Source organism: Mastacembelus armatus, chromosome 10, assembly GCF_900324485.2.
Source record: "Mastacembelus armatus chromosome 10, fMasArm1.2, whole genome shotgun sequence".
Taxonomy (NCBI): domain Eukaryota; kingdom Metazoa; phylum Chordata; class Actinopteri; order Synbranchiformes; family Mastacembelidae; genus Mastacembelus; species Mastacembelus armatus.
This window is the reverse complement of record NC_046642.1, coordinates 19,965,741-19,984,068: the sequence shown is the minus strand read 5'-3', so window position 1 is coordinate 19,984,068 and position 18,328 is coordinate 19,965,741. Positions and strand designations below refer to the sequence as shown.

Genomic DNA, 18,328 nt, shown 5'->3' with positions numbered 1-18,328 from the left:
GTGCTGCTCATAAGGGATTTGTTGGGGTTTTTTTGTTTTTTGTTTTTTGTAAAGTACCTTGAGATGATTGTATTGTGATTTGGCGCTATACAAATAAAATTGAAATGAATTGAATTGAATTGTAGTACAGTGCCCTTTCATTTATATTTTAATGATTTTAGGCAAAAGTAGGCAGAGTGGACTCCTCTGCCAGAACTGCAATATTCCATTAAAGTCATTAACTCAAAATTTAACATTTAAACTGGTCCCAGGTATAACTTCAAATGGAAAAGCATAATATTTGGCCAATGGCAGCTATCACTTTTAATCCAAATATTGCCCAGAAGTATTTGATCTTGGTTTGAGTTTGATTTAGAGATGTGAATTAGAGTCTGACTTTCTCTTCCTTCACACCTCTGGATTAAATGTATCATGTTTTTGATGGTTGAATTATCAATCCATACATAAATCTACATAATGTGTTCAAGACGTACAACGATCACAGGCCGTGGCTTTTTTTCTAGCAGCGGTGGCCTATTTGGATGGATATGTGATGAAAAAAATTTGTATTATAGCTCTGGTGTTTTCATTGGCCACATGGTGGCACTGCCTACACAAACATAAATCCATCATCTATTCCACTTATGTACAGGGTAAACTGACGGGATAGTACAGTTACTGTGTTTTTGCAGTTAACAAGTGACACCACATCATGACAGCATAGTTACTTCTAGTGTATGTACTTTATCCTGTAACAGTGTTGGGAGACTCTACACTGTTAACGTAGAGGTTCAGTCGAGAGTGACACCCACATCACTCCTGCAACCAGCATCCTACAGCCTCAGTATCTCACCACTAGAACGCTTAACCAGGACATGCATTTCTACTGTGAACTACAGCTCAATGAGTTTTACAATTCAAAGAAAGACACAGGAGGCTCCTGCATTTTACTACTGAATCTTCACACAGTTCCACAGAAAAAGTCTCTTCAAACTGGTCAGAGAACAAATCCAATCCCAGTATTTGAAGTAAGACACTGAACATGAAAGAAAATGCCCATTTCATCTGAAAGAAGTAGCAAGAAAATGTCCAGCTGTACACAGTATAATACTTTAACGGTATCATCTGTATCAAACTAGCTCAAAATATCAGACAGGAACTACAGCAACTCATAATCTGAGAATGAAAAAAGAAACTACAAAAACTTTGAGTTAGCTTCTGTATGAAATAACAATTTCCATATTCAGATTTCATTTAGATATAACATACCCAAGTAAACATGTAAAGTAAACCTCTGCTGAATATCCAGAACAACTACAGCTACCATGATAACTACAGTAAAGTTTGATATGAATTATAATACTTACAGGACTGTAGATATACTGAAATTTCCCACATGAATTGAGCTATCTTTCTGAGTTGTCATGACATATAAAACTATCTATTAGATTGTACAGTATATTGTACTAAATGTGGCAGTGTCTTTATGATCTATACAGTTTCACATACAAAACAATTATGCACAAAACGGTGCTAAAATATAGTTAGAATAGCTAACGGACAACACGTTGAATGGTTTGGAAAGATTTAACATTTAACAACTTGCCTGTACAGACCTGCTTAAAATGCAAAACTGATCCGAAACAACAGAAACAGAAAAACTTATTGCTGCAGACTTTCAGTGTTTAAATGACCTTGTGCTCCACCTGTCTGTTCAGTTCTGCCTCCATGCTTGTCTGTAAAGCCCCTACAGGATGCAGCCCATCACAGTCACAGAGTGGCTGCATGCCATGTGACTGCAGATGATGCTGCCTTTACAGAGTAAATGTGCTTATGAAGCTGTATGTACAGGTGCATTGAGGCAGAGCTGCTGGGTGCTCTTGTGTGTCTGTTGCCTCACAGAGTCTGTAGATGAGCTGGTAGACTCTAACACTGGCTGGTCTTTTCTGTGCAGATGAAATGCTTATGTTCTTTTCCTACTGCACCAACCCCAACTGACTTCTCCCTGCTGGTCTTGCTGTTTTCCTGTATGCTGCTGCTGTTTAATGGAGCCTGCAGCTGACGCTGGCGCTCCACACTGTGCCACATGCCGTAGCCAAAGTAGATCAGGAAACCTGAGAGAGTGTTGGAAGAGATATGAGATCCCAAATAACACCTGCAAACACATTAAATCGTATTTCTCCCTACTTCCATCCTTTATGTTAATCTTACCATCTAATTAGAGAGATGTATATCTAACTTGTTAAATAAACATGTTTCTCAAAATGTCAAAGTATTGTATTTTTATTATTTTTTCTATTTTCTTCTTCTTTTTTTATTATTATAATGAACCATAAATGATGGGAGCTGCAGTTAAAAGACACTCACCCACAGCCATCCACACAGAGAATCGTATCCAGGTATCTCCACTCAGCTGAACCATGAGGTAAATATTGACAAATATGCTCAGAATGGGCAGAAATGGAAGTAGGGGCACCTGCGGTGGTAATAAGCACAAAGCCTACCATCAATTCTGGTGTGTTAGATCTAACCAATACCATTTTTGCAGAACCTGGTGAGAAAATGATTTTTTTTTTGGGCTGCTACACACCATGAAGGAAACCTTCTTACTCGTCTGAGGCTGCCTGCAGACCATGAAGGTGCAGCCTGTGAAGATGAGGAGGCATGCAGACAGCAGTGCCAGGATCTACACTTCCATAACAAGGATGGAGTCAATGTGGTATGTGGTGAGATAGCTGACGATGCACACTATCAGCACTGTGGTTTGAGAACATTCTTAGTGCTGACTTGTAAATAGACAGCAGAGAGAGCATGTGGTAAGAATGTGCATGTGGCTTTCCTACCTAGCACACTGATGGACAAGTTGACCACAAAGGATGAATGCTCAGAGGGTGAGACAGGAGGGTGCAGGACAGTCTGCAGGGTAGAGCTGCCACCTCTTAGCATGTTGAGGTGAGACTCGGACTCCGTCAGGTCCGACTCACCTTCCTCAGAGGACAGGTAGTCCCTTTCACTGGTACCTGCACGCCGCTCCAGCGCTCCATCAGGCTGGTACCTGAAGAAAAAGGGCATAAAAGGGACAAAAGGTCATAAATAAACCCCAAAAAAGCCACACTCTTTTCCTCTAAATAGAACCTTCAGTGTTTCAGTGTCTCAATGCAACCACAAGGGGGGCACAATCCAGTGTCTTCATGTGCCGGTCCCAAGTCCAGGTAAATGCGGAGGGTTGTGTCAGGAAGGGCATCCAACATAAAATTTAAGCCAAATCAAACATGCGAATCACAAATATGACTTCCATACCAGATCAGTCGTGGCCCGGGTTAACAACAACTGCCACTGGTGCTGTTGAGCTACAGGGAGCCAGTGGAAATTGGTCTACTGTTGGTCGAAGAAGGAGAGGAGGAAGGCGTGTTCATAGGCAAAGAGAGAAGAGGAAGGGCAGGAGTGTAGGACTTAGCAGGGACTTTGAATGTAGGGACTTTGTCAGGGAAAACTAGAGAGTTGGCTGATATGATGGAGAGAAGAAAGGTGGATATCTTGTGTGTTCAGGAGACCAGGTGGAAAGGTAGCAAGGCCTATAGATTAGGAGCAGGGTTCAAGCTGTTCTATCATGGTGTGGATGGAAAGAGGAATGGAGTAGGAGTTATCCTGAAGGAGGAGTTTGCTAGAAAAGTTCTGGAGGTGAAGAGAGTGTCAGATAGGGTGATGAGTCTGAAGCTGGAAGTTGAAGGTGTGATGTTGAATGTTGTCAGTGGTTATGCCCCACAGGTAGGATGTGAGTTAGAAGAGAAGGAGAAATTCTGGAGGGAGATGGATGAAGTGATTCAGGGTATCCCTAGTGGTGAGAGAGTGGTGACTGGGGCAGACTTCAACGGACATGTTGGTGAGGGAAACAGAGGTGATGAGGAAGTGATGGGTAAGTTTGGTATGCAGGACAGGAATGCAGAAGGACTGATGGTCTGATGCAAAAAGGATGGAAATGGCTGTAGTGAACACATTTTTCCAGAAAAGAGAGGAGCATAGGGTGACATATAAGAGTGGAGGCAGGAGCACACAAGTTGATTACATCTTGTGCAGACGTTTCAACCTGAAAGAGATCAGTGACTGCAAAGTAGTGGCTGGGGAGAGTGTAGCCAGACAGCATAGGATGGTGGTGTGTAGGATGACTCTGGTGGTGAGGAAGATGAAGAGGACAAGGGCAGAGCAGAGGACCAAGTGGTGGAAGTTGAAAAAGGAAGAGTGTTGTGTGGCTTTCAGGGAGGAGCTGAAACAGGCTCTGGGAGGTCAGGAGGTTCTTCAAAATGACTGGACAGCTACAGCTAAAGTGATCAGAGAGACAGGTAGGAGGGTACTTGGTGTGTCATCTGGAAAGAGGAAAGCAGATAAGGAGACTTGGTGGTGGAATGAGGAAGTTCAGGAGTGTGTTAAGAGGAAAAAGTTATTTAAGAAGAAGTGGGACACTGAGAGGACAGAAGAGAACAGACAGGAGTACAGGGAGATGCAGCATAAAGTGAAGGTAGAGGTGGCAAAGGCCAAACAAAGGACGTATGAGGATTTGTATGATCAGTTGGACACTAAGGAGGGAGAGGTGGATTTGTACAGGTTGGTGAGGCAGAGAGACAGAGATGGGAAGGATGTGCAGCAGGTTAGGGTGATCAAGGACAGGGATGGAAATGTGTTGACAGGTGCCACAAGTGTGATGGAAAGATGGAAGGAATACTTTGAAGAGTTGATGAATGAGGAAAATGTTAGAGAGCACAGAGTAGAAGAGGTGACTGTTGTGGAGCAGGAAGTAGCAAAGATCAGTAAGGATGAAGTGAGGAAGGCGTTGAAGAAGATGAAGAGTAGTTGGTGAAGGCAGTTGGTGCTGATGACATACATGTGGAGGTATGGAAGTGTTTAGGAGAGGTGACAGTAGAGTTTTTGACTGGGCTACTTAAGCTCTTGGAGAGTGAGAGGATGCCTGAGGAATGGAGGAGAAGTGTACTGGTGCCCATCTTTAAGAACAAGGGAGACGTGCAGAGTTGTGGAAACTACAGAGGAATAAAGCTGATGAGTCACACAATGAAGTTATGGGAAACAGTAGTGGAGGCTAGGCTGAGGTCAGAAGTGAGCATTTGTGAGCAGCAGTATGGTTTCATGCCAAGAAAGAGAACCACAGATGCAATATTTGCTTTGAGAATGCTGATGGAGAAGTACAGAGAAGGCCAGAAGGAGCTGCATTGTGTCTGGAGTGGCAAAGAAGTATGTTCAAGTGGTGCAGGACATGTATGAGAGCTGTAAGACAGTGGTGAGGTGTGCTGTAGGGGTGACAGAGGAGTTCAAGGTGGAGGTGGGACTGCACCAAGGAATGAAGGTTAGCCGCAGTAAAACAGAGTACATGTGTGTAAATGAGAGGGACTCAAGTAGAACGGTGAGGTTACAGGGAGTAGAGGTGAACAAGGTGGAGGATTTTAAGTACCTAGTGTCCTACAGTCCAGAGCAACAGAGAGTGTGGAAAAGAAGTGAAGAGACGTGTGCAAGCAGGTTGGAACGGGTGGAGGAAAGTGTCAGGTGTGATGTGTGACAAAAGAGTGTCAGCAAGAATGAAAGGAAAGGTGGACAAGACAGTGGTGAGACCAGCAGTGTTGTCTGGTTTAGAGACAGTGGCACTGAGAAAAAGACAGGAGGCAGAGATGGAGGTAGCAGAGCTGAAGATGTCAAGGTTCTCTCTGGGAGTGACGAGGATGGATAGGATCAGGAATGAGTACATCAGAGGGACAGCTCATGTTAGATGTTTTGGAGAAAAAGCCAGGGAAGCCAGATTGAGATGGTTTGGACATGTTCAGAGGAGGGACAGTGAATATATTGGTAAAAGGATGCTGAGGTTAGAGCTGCCGGGAAGGAGGCCTAGAGGAAGACCAAAGAGGAGGTTCTTGGATGTAGTGAAGGAGGACATGAGGATAGTTGGTGTGGGTGAGGAGAATACACAGGATAGGGTTAAATGGAGGTGGATGATTCGCTGTGGTGACCCCTGAAGGGAGTAGCCAAAAGGAGAAGAAGAAGAGCGTGTCAGTGTCTCAAAATACTCTCTGGTTATATATAGTGCAACCTTATCTTATACAAACTACTTGGAGTGTGTTTAAAGACATTTTATTTTTCCCAACAAACCAGCTGTCTATAAATCTAAATCTATAAATTCAGTTACATCCAGGAAAGACACACTGGCTCTGTGTTTACTGGGGCTCTGGTGAGGACTCTCCTTGGTGCAAAATGTACAGCATGTTCAGAGTTTTGAAACTACAGAAACCTAAATAAACAGCTTAATACACTCAGACAGCCACTTCTCATTTATACAATGGGAGCATTCACAGCTCTTACATCACCAGTGTGATGTAACATATAGAGTATGTTTCACAGGGCAACAGGGTAATCATACCTGTGGGTTTTGGAAAAGCACTTAGAGAAGTTGTTTCACAATGTGGCAACAAGTTTCCCTTCAAGTGATAATGTTGGACTTGTTATCTATAAATGCACCCACCTGAGAATCAGCACACACACAGCAACCAGCGAGTAGGCCAGCAGTGTTCCAATGGACATCATGTCAACCAGGGCTTTCAGGTCAAACAGGAAAGCCATGACGGCTACAGTGAGCAAATAAATACAATTAACACTTTTACCTTTAAAAGAATAGTTATAATAAATACAAGCATCTCAGGGTTCTGTAGTGTCATTTTCACAAAACACAGAAAAACAATTCACATGTGCAAACAGTGTTACACCATTAACATTCTTGCCAACACCAATGGGAGCTGTTATCAAATGCCCTATCCACCATCCAAATACACATGAGCACGAACTGATGCAAATTAAATGTCATGCAGAGACAAAAAAAGAGCTAAATACTGTATTTCCCAGGACTGACATCTGTAGTTGCCTCCACACCAAGTGCTGTTTGATGTACTCTTCCCTGTCTGATATCTCAGCAGCACACTTTCAAACAGAGCAGTGGTATGTCTGCTGCACATCACAGCATATCCAAAGAAAAACAAAAAACAAAGAAAGAACCTCCTGCACTGTGCTGTCAGGCGTTTAATACATGACCTGTGGTGTGCTGTAGTGAACCCTACCCAGGGTTCACATCTGCCAGCCACTTTACCAAGTCATTCATCCTGTTGATCTTGGCCCCAACACCAGAGCACAGTGAGCATGATGCAGCAGCAGAAAGCTTTAAAAGTAGATATTCTTAACGTTGTATGAGTACCTTCAATTAGTATGCTACAGTAAAATCTCACAATAAAAATGCCACAGCAGGTGTAGTGTTTACCACTTGCAGCATCATAGAAAGCATTTTAACATTTACAGACATTTTTTTAACAAATTAAAATCTGATGACAGGCCAGGGAATTACCATGCATTATCATGGGGTTATTCTCCTGAGCTTGCATTCCTAAAACCACACCATCCATCCATCCATCCATCTTCTATACCCGCTTTTCCTGGCTCAGGGTCACGGGGATCTGCTGGAGCCTATCCCAGCTCTCTCTCGGGTGGAAGGCAGGGGTACACCCTGGACAGGTCACCAGTCCATCACAGGGCCACATATAGACACACAAAGACAGACAACCTCACACACTCACACTCACTCCTATGGGCAATTTTAGAGTCACCAATCAACCTAACATGCATGTTTTTGGACTGTGGGAGGAAACCAGAGTACCCGGAGTAAACCCACGCAAGCACAGGGAGAACATGCAAACTCCACACAGAAAGGCCGGGATGCGAACCCACGACCTTCTTGCTGTGAGGCAACAGTGCTAACCACTCCAAAACCACACCACATTGATAAAAAATCTACTGTAATGAAAGAACTCTAGTCTTAAATTGCATTGAAAACATTCCAGTGGTTTATTCTCTTTTACAGCTAGTTGATCTTACTGAATGAGTGTAATGATTTTGCAACATGCTTTTAAGAACACCACCAAGTTTAACATGCAGTCACCACCACCACCTGATGATTTGTGCAAAAATAATAATTAAAAAGCCAAAATGAATCGCATGAGAGGCGAGTCCCTATCTTGAGAGCTTACCCGCAGTGGTACCTGCTGCCATGGTGGCAGCCACAGGCGACTGGCGCTTACTCACTTTGGACATAAATTTGAACAGAATACCATCTCGTGCCATGGCAAAGAGAATGCGTGGCAGAGGGAACATGGAGCCCAACAGGCTAGGGAGAAGAGGGTTCATGGTTAAGTTGAGGGCATTCTGGGAAAGAAAATATGACACCTGCACAACTGTGAAAGAACAACATGTACAGTATGTGGAGTACAAACCTCATACAAACTGGATCATTTGAAGCATAGGCGGTTCAGTTTCAGAATGGCTTCATTTTATGAATACAAGGGGCATGAGAATCAACTTATGATCAATGAATCAGCTGCATCTTTGATTGTGTCTTTCACAGTTGATTGGTGGAGAAAGATTAGCAGGAGTGATCTCAGTGGACGCTTCCTGACTCTCACCTGCTATTACACCGGAGCTCATAGTGGCAATAAGTGGGGTCTTCGTCTTAGGATTGATTCGGGCTAAGGTTTTGAAAAGCACCCCATCGTCTGCCATAGCATAGATTACACGAGGCATAGGGAAAATGGAGCCCAGCAGACTGCATGAGACAGCAGAGACATGCAAGACCAACACGTTAGTCAAGCACCCCAAATACAACACACACATACAGCTACAGTCACATCATCAAAGCTTCACAGCACGATCAAAGTCAATGAGTGTCTTTCTTTCCTGCTGGTAACAATTCCATCATCATATTCCTCATTTTTTATTCATTTACCTGAAGTCAAATGAATGAGACACCTACTGCTCAGAGGAGAATTACACGTCACTGATGCCTTTTTTTACCCACTGGGACCATTGAGGACACCCCATGTCTTTAATAATACTAAATTTATAAACTTTTGATTTGATTTCCCAGAAGCTTGTATGTTCCTTTTAAACATATAAAAGCAGGGAAATGTGAATTAAAGTAGTTTCACAGATGATAAAAAATGTGAAAGCAACTAGCTGCATTGCAGAACCATTTGGAAAAGTAACAGCATATGCACTGATTCCAGGAAAAATGAATTGATTCAGAACTTAAGTGGAAAGTAACGTCATCCACCAGTTTTTGCCTATAGAAACCTGAACAGGAACTTGTAAAACTTACCCTCAGGAAAGAAAGACATAATTAAGTCACACCAATATACAAACAAGCCTTTTCATATGATGCTTTAATTATAAACAGTATATTATAAGGTTCATGCAGGTATCTCATAAAAAAGAGAATTATGTGTAGAGCCCATTACAACAGAAATCAATCCCATAACAAGACATAGATGTAGATCTGGTCAAAATTTTGACCAGATCTCAGATATCCCATTAATCACTTGCACATCAATCAGAAATTAAACCTAAATGCTTCCATCTACCATAACTATTGATTTCTTTACAACTTATCTTACAAAAGCAAATCCAGTGGTTACCTGGTAGACAGGGCACACAGTGAACCCACAGCGACCACATATTTGGCAGGGCCCCACTCCACATACTCAATGGCCATGGGCAGAGGGCTCTTCTCATCCAACAGGTAGTAGGGCATCATCAGAGTGAGTGCAGCTGACACGCCAAAGTACGCCAGGAAACACACGGTCAGAGACACCACAATGCCGATGGGAATGGCTCTCTGAGGGTTCATCACCTCCTCGCCTGTTACACACATGTAGAGGTATTATTACATTTTTCTGATGAAGCTATTAAATCACATATCATAACAGATCATAACATGTCAGCGTCTCACCTGTTGTTGCAATGCAGTCAAATCCAACAAATGCATAAAAGCAGGTGGCAGCTCCAGCTAATGTCCCACTGAAGCCGTAGGGCATAAAACCTCCAACTCCATAATCACTGCTCACGTTGGCCGTCACTGACAAGTTCCTGAAACATGTCATTTTATAACAGCACTAGAACCGATGACAATGACACTGAAAGTCATGCTGTTCATTAAATAAGAAATATGTGTCCAATTTGTAAATTCAGTAGTAGTACCAAAATGTGTGAGTATTATTAACCAGAGTTTACCTGTTTTACTGTTCCTGTGATGTTTGGTGTTAACCTCTATTTTACTGGCTTTATTAATCAGATTAGGGTGGCTGTCGCTCAGGTGGTAGAGCAGGTCAGCCATGAACCAAAGGGTTGGTGGTGTGACCTCTGGCTTCACTAGTCCACTTGTTGAAGTGTCCTTGGGCAAGACACTGAACCCCAAGACACTGAACTTTTCTACCAGTGTAAGAGTGTGTGAGTGATTGTTTGAGTGAATGGGCAAAATAGTGTAAAAGCGCTTTGAGTGCACTTGAGTGTAGAAAAGAGCTATACAAGTATAAGACCACCTACCATTTTTGGGTGTGTACCACATACTACGTGCAGACTATGCAATTAGGATATTAACAGTTACCTTGTAACTATGGTGATATTTATGAGGGATTCTTCAGCTATCTTCCAGTTGTGTACGTCTCCTTTGACAAAGCCGGAGATGATGACGAACAAGAGTACAAGCACGTTGACTGAGGTGAAGACCTTATTGACCCAGGCCGACTCTTTCACTCCAAATGACAGGAGTCCTGAAGGAGCACAAAGACATCAGAGGGCAGTACAGTGCTGTAAATGTAACTCACCAGCTTATGAACCCAAGTGATTGTGCAACATGAGAAGTATGGGGGAGGGTTACCAAAGCTAATAAGATTTCTCCTAAGAGTTACTGTAATAACGGGGTTTACTGCATTAGAATAACATGTTTTCAGGATGCTTCAGTGTTTACTTTAATGTACAGTGTTAAAAATGTAGTCAGACATAACATTATGACCACCTGTCTAATAGTGTGTACACGGGAGTTGTAATGTCACCACTATAATTGCTGAATGTTTCTCTTCATAGATACCAATGTACAAAGATTGAAAGAAAATGAAAAGGATGAAAGTTTAACCTGCAGTATGTCATCAGGGAGTCTGTCACTCTGATCCTTGTACCTGTGTGTTTTTCCTGCTTCAGACACATCAACTTCAGGGACTAAATGTTCACTAGCTGTCTAATGTGCCCCACCCAGTGTAATGAGATAATCCATGCTATTCGTTTTACCTGCCAGTGGTTACAGTGTTATAACTGATTGGTGTCTATCTGTAAGCAAATTGAATGCAACTTTTAAATAGTCTGTTAAAAATCAATTTCCCCAAAAGATGCACAGAAAATTATTGGGCTGTTTGAGACATCAAATAAAAGTTACAAACCTCTATGTACCTCTTAGTTCTCACCAAAAGCTTTTTGATTTTGATTTTTTTTTTTTTTTTTTTTTTTTAGTTGGTTGTTTGTTTTAGATAGTTTAATCAATTGGACAGCATGGTGGGTGAGTGGTTTGCACTGCTGCCTCACATCAAAAAGGTTCCTGGTTTGAAACCCATCAGGGGCCTTTCTTTGTGGAGTTTGCATGTTCTCCCTGTGCTTGTGTGGGTTTTCTCCAGGTACTCTGGTTTCCTCCCACAGTCCAAAAACATATACAGTGGGTACAGAAAGTATTCAGACCCCTTTAATTTTTTCACTCTTTGTGTCATTGCAGCCATTTGCCAAAATCAAAAAAGTTCATTTTATTTCTCATTAATGTACACTCAGCACCCCATCTTGACAGAAAAAAACAGAAATGTAGAAATTTTTGCAAATTTATTAAAAAAGAAAAACTGAAATATCACATGGTCATAAGTATTCAGACCCTTTGCAGTGACACTCATATTTAACTCACATGCTGTCCATTTCTTCTGATCCTCCTTGAGATGGTTCTGCTCCTTCATTGGAGTCCAGCTGTGTTTAATTAAACTGATTGGACTTGATTAGGAAAGGCACACACCTGTCTATATAAGACCTTACAGCTCACAGTGCATGTCAGAGCAAATGAGAATCATGAGGTCGAAGGAACTGCCCAAGGAGCTCAGAGACAGAATTGTGGCAAGGCACAGATCTGGCCAAGGTTACAAAAGAATTTCTGCAGCACTCAAGATTCCTAAGAGTACAGTGGCCTCCATAATCCTCAAATGGAAAAAGTTTGGGACGACCAGAACTCTTCCTAGACCTGGCCGTCCAACCAAACTGAGCAATCGTGGGAGAAGAGTCTTGGTGAGAGAGGTAAAGAAGAACCCAAAGATCACTGTGGCTGAGCTCCAGAGATGCAGTAGGGAGATGGGAGAAAGTTCCACAAAGTCAACTATCACTGCAGCCCTCCACCAGTCGGGGCTTTATGGCAGAGTGGCCCGACGGAAGCCTCTCCTCAGTGCAAGACACATGAAAGCCTGCATAGAGTTTGCCAAAAAACACATGAAGGACTCCCAGACTATGAGAAATAAGATTCTCTGGTCTGATGAGACCAAGATTGAACTTTTTGGTGTTAATTCTAAGCGGTATATGTGGAGAAAACCAGGCACTGCTCATCACCTGCCCAATACAATCCCTACAGTGAAACATGTTGGTGGGAGCATCATGTTGTGGGGGTGTTTTTCAGCTGCAGGGACAGGACGACTGGTTGCAATTGAAGGAAAGATGAATGTGGCCAAGTACAGAGATATCCTGGAAGAAAACCTCTTCCAGAGTGCTCAGGACCTCAGACTGGGCCGAAGGTTCACCTTTCAACAGGACAATGACCCTAAGCACACAGCTAAAATAACAAAGGAGTGGCTTCGGAACAACTCTGTGACCGTTCTTGACTGGCCCAGCCAGAGCCCTGACCTAAACCCAATTGAGCATCTCTGGAGAGACCTGAAAATGGCTGTCCACCAACGTTCACCATCCAACCTGACAGAACTGGAGAGGATCTGCAAGGAAGAATGGCAGAGGATCCCCAAATCCAGGTGTGAAACACTTGTTGCATCATTCCCAAGAAGACTCATGGCTGTACTAGCTCAAAAGGGTGCTTCTACTCAATACTGAGCACAGGGTCTGAATACTTATGACCATGTGATATTTCAGTTTTTCTTTTTTAATAAATTTGCAAAAATTTCTACATTTCTGTTTTTTTCTGTCAAGATGGGGTGCTGAGTGTACATTAATGAGAAATAAAATGAACTTTTTTGATTTTGGCAAATGGCTGCAATGACACAAAGAGTGAAAAATTTAAAGGGGTCTGAATACTTTCTGTACACACTGTATGTCAGGTTGATTGGTGACTCTAAATTGCCCATAGGAGTGAGTGTGAGTGTGTGAGGTTGTTTGTCTCTATGTGGCCCTGTGATGGACTGGTGACCTGTCCAGGGTGTACCCCTGCCTTGTGTACCCAAAGAGAGCTGGGATAGGCTCCAGCAGATCCCTGTGACTCTAAATAGGAATAAGTGGATATAGAAGATGGAGGGATTGATAGTGCATAAGCTCTGTGTTTGTATTCCTCAAAAAAAACCAAACATTAGGGAACTGTTTCTGGGTCACACTAATAACTAAACTGGCACGTTGATCAGTGAAACAAACAAAGTTTTCTTGTTTAGCCTAAGTGATAAAGGTGGAATGTAAGTGAAACACCAAATCCTTGTGCTGTCATGAAGCTGTCCACTGGAAATGAATACTCATACTGTCATCAATAGCTAATGACCATATTAAACCATATCAGCTGCTCTAGTGGAGCCTGAAGTAGTGCTGGGCATGTGACTGTGGACTGAGGACTATGAATATGGGCTCCCCGGAGACAGACACAACCCTGGTGTCCAGGTTGCCTCTTGTATTGGTTCATGCTACCTGTGGTTCATGAAAGTTGGTTGTTTAAACACTGATACAAATTTCCTTTCTTCCTCTGCAGTCTCACATTAACTTGAATTTTGTGATATTTCCCTTCTATGGGCTGCCTTACCAGAAAGCAGCAGTATCAGGCAGACAGCAAAGAAGTCAGGATACTGAGCCAAACCAGGAGAGTTCATGCTAAAGTAAGTTTTACAGAAAATCTCTATGTGTCCTCCAATCATTTCATCAAATGTGCCACTCCAGGCTCTGGCAACTGAGGAGGTACCTGCAAGTAAAAACAGACACCATGAACAACCACTGTCTACTTTATATAACATGTGATTCAGAGAGTGGCAGTAACTCACCAATCACATATGAGAGAATGAGGTTCCAACCAGTAATGAAGGCCCATATCTCCCCTACAGTTACATAACTGTAGAGGTAAGCAGAGCCTGTTTTGGGGACACGAGCACCAAATTCGGCGTAACACAGGCCAGCCATGACGGAGGCCAGGGCAGCAATTAGGAAGGAGATGACAATGCTAGGGCCTGAGTCACCCTTGGCCACCTCACCAGCCAAGACGTAGACGCCGGCACCCAAAGTGCTACCCACTCCCAGGGCGATCAGGTCGACGGTTCCAAGGCAGCGACAGAGCTTGGACTCCTCCAGGTTGCTCAGGTCAACCACTTTTCTGCGCACCAGAGAGTGGCCAAATGACAGAACCTGCTCCAGCATGTTGGCACTGGCTGACAGGGCAAAAGAGAAAACAAAACACTGAAAACCCATGTGCAGCCACTAGATTTCATGCTATCACTTCTTGCATTACTGCCATCAGCGTTTGCACACTTTTTAACATTTAACAGAAGGCGCAGGGATTGTGAAACCAAATGTCTCTGAGCACTGTTTGGTTTAACTCCCCCCCCTGCCTTGCATTTTAAACAACTCTTGCAGTGTGTTCTCTTGATAAATGCTGAAATGTTGTGTAACGTACGGCTGAAACAAAGGTGGTGCTGAGAGGAATGTTAACTCTACAAACTGTGACATGCTTTTTAGGAATACTGCCAAATACTATAGTTTGGTAAACTTCCTGCAGTGAGTCCAATTAAAACTGTTGTTTGGGATTAGTTCAAACCTAAGGACTCAAAGGGCTGCTTTCATAACGGGACAGTGAATGCACCAATATGACACAACAAAGACTTTACTGATTACTTTACAAACTACACATAGGAGATAAAAAAGAAAAACGTCTTTCTTTTTATTATCTTGTATCTAAAAATGTCTCTTCTCTTTTATAGGCTTGCTGAGGATGCTGCATAATAGGATTACTGCTGAATGAAATATGCCTATTGAATAGTTAGCTTGCTTTTGAAGTTATGCTCCTTCTTTGAGCCTAAACTTGGATTATTTTGAAAGTAAATAAACACTGACAACCATCCAAACACACACTGGTTTCCATTTCACTGTGGATTTTAAAAGCAAGCAATGATTTTTGAATGTCATTAGCATTACAATGTGGGACATATTGCAGCCCCTTTGTGGATACAGTGAATGAAAACTGCATATCACACACACACATATCACTAAATAATGTCATGACAGGTGAAGGCTCAGTTTGAAATGAATACAAACTGCAGCATTTGAGCATGTTGAGTAATATGCTCATATCTATACAGGCTTGTCATATGTATTTCACCTTACACATTTACAACAACATGTAGCACATATCAAAGAAACTGAACATGCTGCATTTCTCTGCAGACCACAGGTTCACAAACAACGCACAGCTGCTGCAAAATTTTGACTATAAAATTTTCACATTAGTTCTAAATGTACGAGCAACCACTGCAACAAACATCAAATTTGTTTATATTTGTTTTTCATTAGAGACATGCACCTACCTGTTAGAATGACTGTGATTGTGAAGATATGACCCGTCCAAGTTCAGGCACTGAAACAAGAAGGCTGTCAAACTGCTTCTCTTACAGATTTTTTTCCTGCAAGCTCAGTGGATCAGCTAAAAAAGTAAAAGTCAAATTGTAAAAGTCAAATTACTGGACTCATGTACAACACCTTCAAAACCATTGCACAAAACGAATTCACTACGCTGGCACGTTACAGTGTGCAGAGCCGGATTTTACTTCTCCCCACTGTGTTCCCTGTGTTTCTTCAGAGGACCTGCCCATGCCCCTAGACTCAGCCTCCAGTTGAGTGTGTGTGTTTGTGTGAGGGGAACCCCTCCTCCATTCTTGGAGTACATTAACTCTACAGAGGGAATATTGCTACAGAAGCTTCCAGTCTGGCATCACAAAGCAAGACAGAGAAATTAGGAAACTTGACAGTAGAAATTGTGATTTCTAATGCACACTCAGGTCAAATATAACCCAGCTGCTCAGATGCTCACTGGCCACTGATAAATGGTTAGGCAACAGGCGTTGACAAACACGGAGGCAGACATTTGTGTTTACCTAGTGCAACCCATAGGAGTGCTGCTAAAAGCATGGTAGCTGATTGGTCAATGAAGGGTGGACAAGCTACAAAACTGGGGGGTTAAGTCCTTCTAATGGGAGGCAGGTATTGCTCAATGTTCCCTGAGCTATTGGACCCATGGGCATTACAAAATCAACTGTGGTAGAGTAAAAGCCTGGCAGCTCCACAGCAACTGTATTTAACTGTGAAGAAAAGGGGAAAAAGTACATTTTTCCATCCAGCACTGCCTGCAAATTATAACTAACTTTGAATTTGTAATAAGGAGCATTTCTGCCAAGACCAGCTCAAACCAGCTTAAGACCTCAGTGGGAACGTGGCAGCTGGCCCCTAGAAACACCTTCCAACCCACAGACCAAAGACTTGACAGTAGGACAACAGCAAGCTCTCTCTGTTTGTCCACCCAGCCAAGCAGCCAAATATCATGGGCGACAGCACACCAAAACTTGGCTGCAGGGGCAGATTATCTGACCTGCATGCAGATGGGAAAGATAATGCTTTTTGCACTGGACAGCTGAGTGAAGACGCTACTGTTAATGCTGGATGTTTGTCTTAAACACAGAGATTTGTCTCAAGTCAGATCAAATACAAATAGGACCAAAAGTCTGCAATGGCAGAACAAGATTCCCATCAGTGATTACAGAGCAATAAAAATTAAGAAAGAGATAAGGATTTTTCTAATTCGCCTACAAACATGCTGGTGAACCAGTTATTCAGCATGTTACACTAAATATGATAATAAATTGTGATTTTTTTTTTTTTTTTTCACTTACAGGAAAGGTCTTAGGATATACTTTGTTCTCGGGATATTATGATGTCCTCCTGTAGCCTACCACAAAAATACTTGTTTTTGGATCGAGCATGAAGTGTCTTCACATGCACAAGCAGGTCATCACTGTAACCATGGAAAGAATGGAAAGGAGTCACTGGCTCACCGTATTTCATTGTTGACCTGCACTAATTGTGTGAAGCCAATTGAATGCATTGGCCTTGCAATGGCTGAGTGACCTAGCTTCAAAACCCTGGATATGGTCAACAGATTGAGTGGTGTTTGCCTTGTAGACAGCAGGACTGCTCGCTCCAGTTAACAGTGGTGTCACCAGGAAATGTTAGAGTGAACAATTACTGATAAGGCCGACAACAGTTGCAGGAAGAATGGAGGCAGAGAGCGCGACCTCTAGTTTAAAAACAGCAGCTACTTAAACCTTAATGTGGCAAATATATAACAGGCTTATATGGATGTACCTTATGAACAAGGTTTAGACAGAGCTGAAGATAATATGAAGGTTTACCCAGGTTGGCTATATAGACATGAATCAACTTTAACAACTTCATCTATTTTTGCAGAAACATTTTGAAGATGGCGTAAAAATAGGTTAGAAATGTGTGTAGGATACTACTACAAGTTCTGGTTTAAATTCTGTACCACTTGAATTTACAAAGCCTCTTCATATTACATTTTGAGGGCTGTCCGGGGACTGAAGCCCCAAGACATTCCCTGTTCTTAGTTTGACTTAATACTCTTTTTATTAGGTAGCATTATTTATGAACGTGTAATGGTCTTCTCCTTCTCCCTGCTCTGCTCTGCTAAGAGTAATTTACAATAGGTTAGTGTTCAAGCTTTGTACGGCGCGGTACCTCCACATACTTGTAGGTTTCTGTGTGCAGTGATCTGAATCTGATAGTAAAAAAAATACAATATTTGCAAAAATTAAGTATTATTTTAGTAACAAGTAATATTGTGACGTTTCATGGAAACTACACCAGTCAAATGTTTAGATGTGGGTCAAGGCACAGTATATATTTCAATATATATGGTCTGATATTCAAGAATCTTTGGCTGTGGTCTGGCCAGTTAATTGTGCTCTGGCTTTACTCCAAGTCCCTAAGTTAACCATCCTGTTATGTTCGTTTCTCAGGAACAGCAATAATGTTCCTGGGTCAATTTGACCCGGGGCATGTTTAATTATCCAAAAGTGTCAGAAACCAAAAAATTCCAATAAACATTGTTTATATCTCATTATTAACTCAATCACTAACCATTTCAATCAATATTTAGTGCAGTGGTGTTCTTTACCTCTCACAGAAAAGGTTCCCA

At 42.3% G+C, this 18,328-nt stretch overlaps 1 protein-coding gene across 3 annotated transcripts; it reads right to left on the bottom strand.

Annotated features, from left to right (window-relative positions):
* Window positions 1-252: 252 nt before the first annotated feature.
* slc7a2 (solute carrier family 7 member 2) lies at window positions 253-15,920 on the bottom strand. Of its 3 annotated transcripts, none has more exons than XM_026330832.1 (12): window positions 15,645-15,920; window positions 14,112-14,492; window positions 13,877-14,032; window positions 10,457-10,622; window positions 9,803-9,939; window positions 9,489-9,711; window positions 8,481-8,620; window positions 6,500-6,602; window positions 2,823-3,034; window positions 2,570-2,736; window positions 2,347-2,455; window positions 253-2,093 (listed from the first exon to the last, which is right to left on the bottom strand). In XM_026330832.1, exons 2-10 carry the CDS (start codon window positions 14,479-14,481, stop codon window positions 2,666-2,668), a joined length of 1,578 nt encoding a protein of 525 aa, XP_026186617.1. In that variant the 5' UTR covers window positions 14,482-14,492; window positions 15,645-15,920; the 3' UTR covers window positions 253-2,093; window positions 2,347-2,455; window positions 2,570-2,665. The 3 variants fall into 3 exon arrangements, with proteins under 3 accessions (XP_026186617.1, XP_026186616.1, XP_026186618.1); XM_026330831.1 differs by having other exon boundaries at window positions 2,570-2,665; XM_026330833.1 differs by lacking the exons at window positions 253-2,093; window positions 2,347-2,455; window positions 2,570-2,736; window positions 2,823-3,034 and adding an exon at window positions 8,049-8,185 and having other exon boundaries at window positions 6,527-6,602.
* Window positions 15,921-18,328: the final 2,408 nt, after the last annotated feature.

What these genes read in the sequence shown, in the direction of transcription:
- slc7a2 (XM_026330831.1), bottom strand. Translation starts at nt 14,481, where the DNA reads ATGCTGGAGCAGGTTCTGTCATTTGGCCACTCTCTGGTGCGCAGAAAA. An exon ending in CATTCTCTCATATGTGATTG is followed by an intron (nt 14,033 to 14,111) that starts GTGAGTTACTGC and finishes TTTTACTTGCAG; the next exon opens with GTACCTCCTCAGTTGCCAGA. An exon ending in GAGCTCCGGTGTAATAGCAG is followed by an intron (nt 6,603 to 8,480) that starts GTGAGAGTCAGG and finishes TGCTCACTGTAG; the next exon opens with CCGTCATGGCTTTCCTGTTT.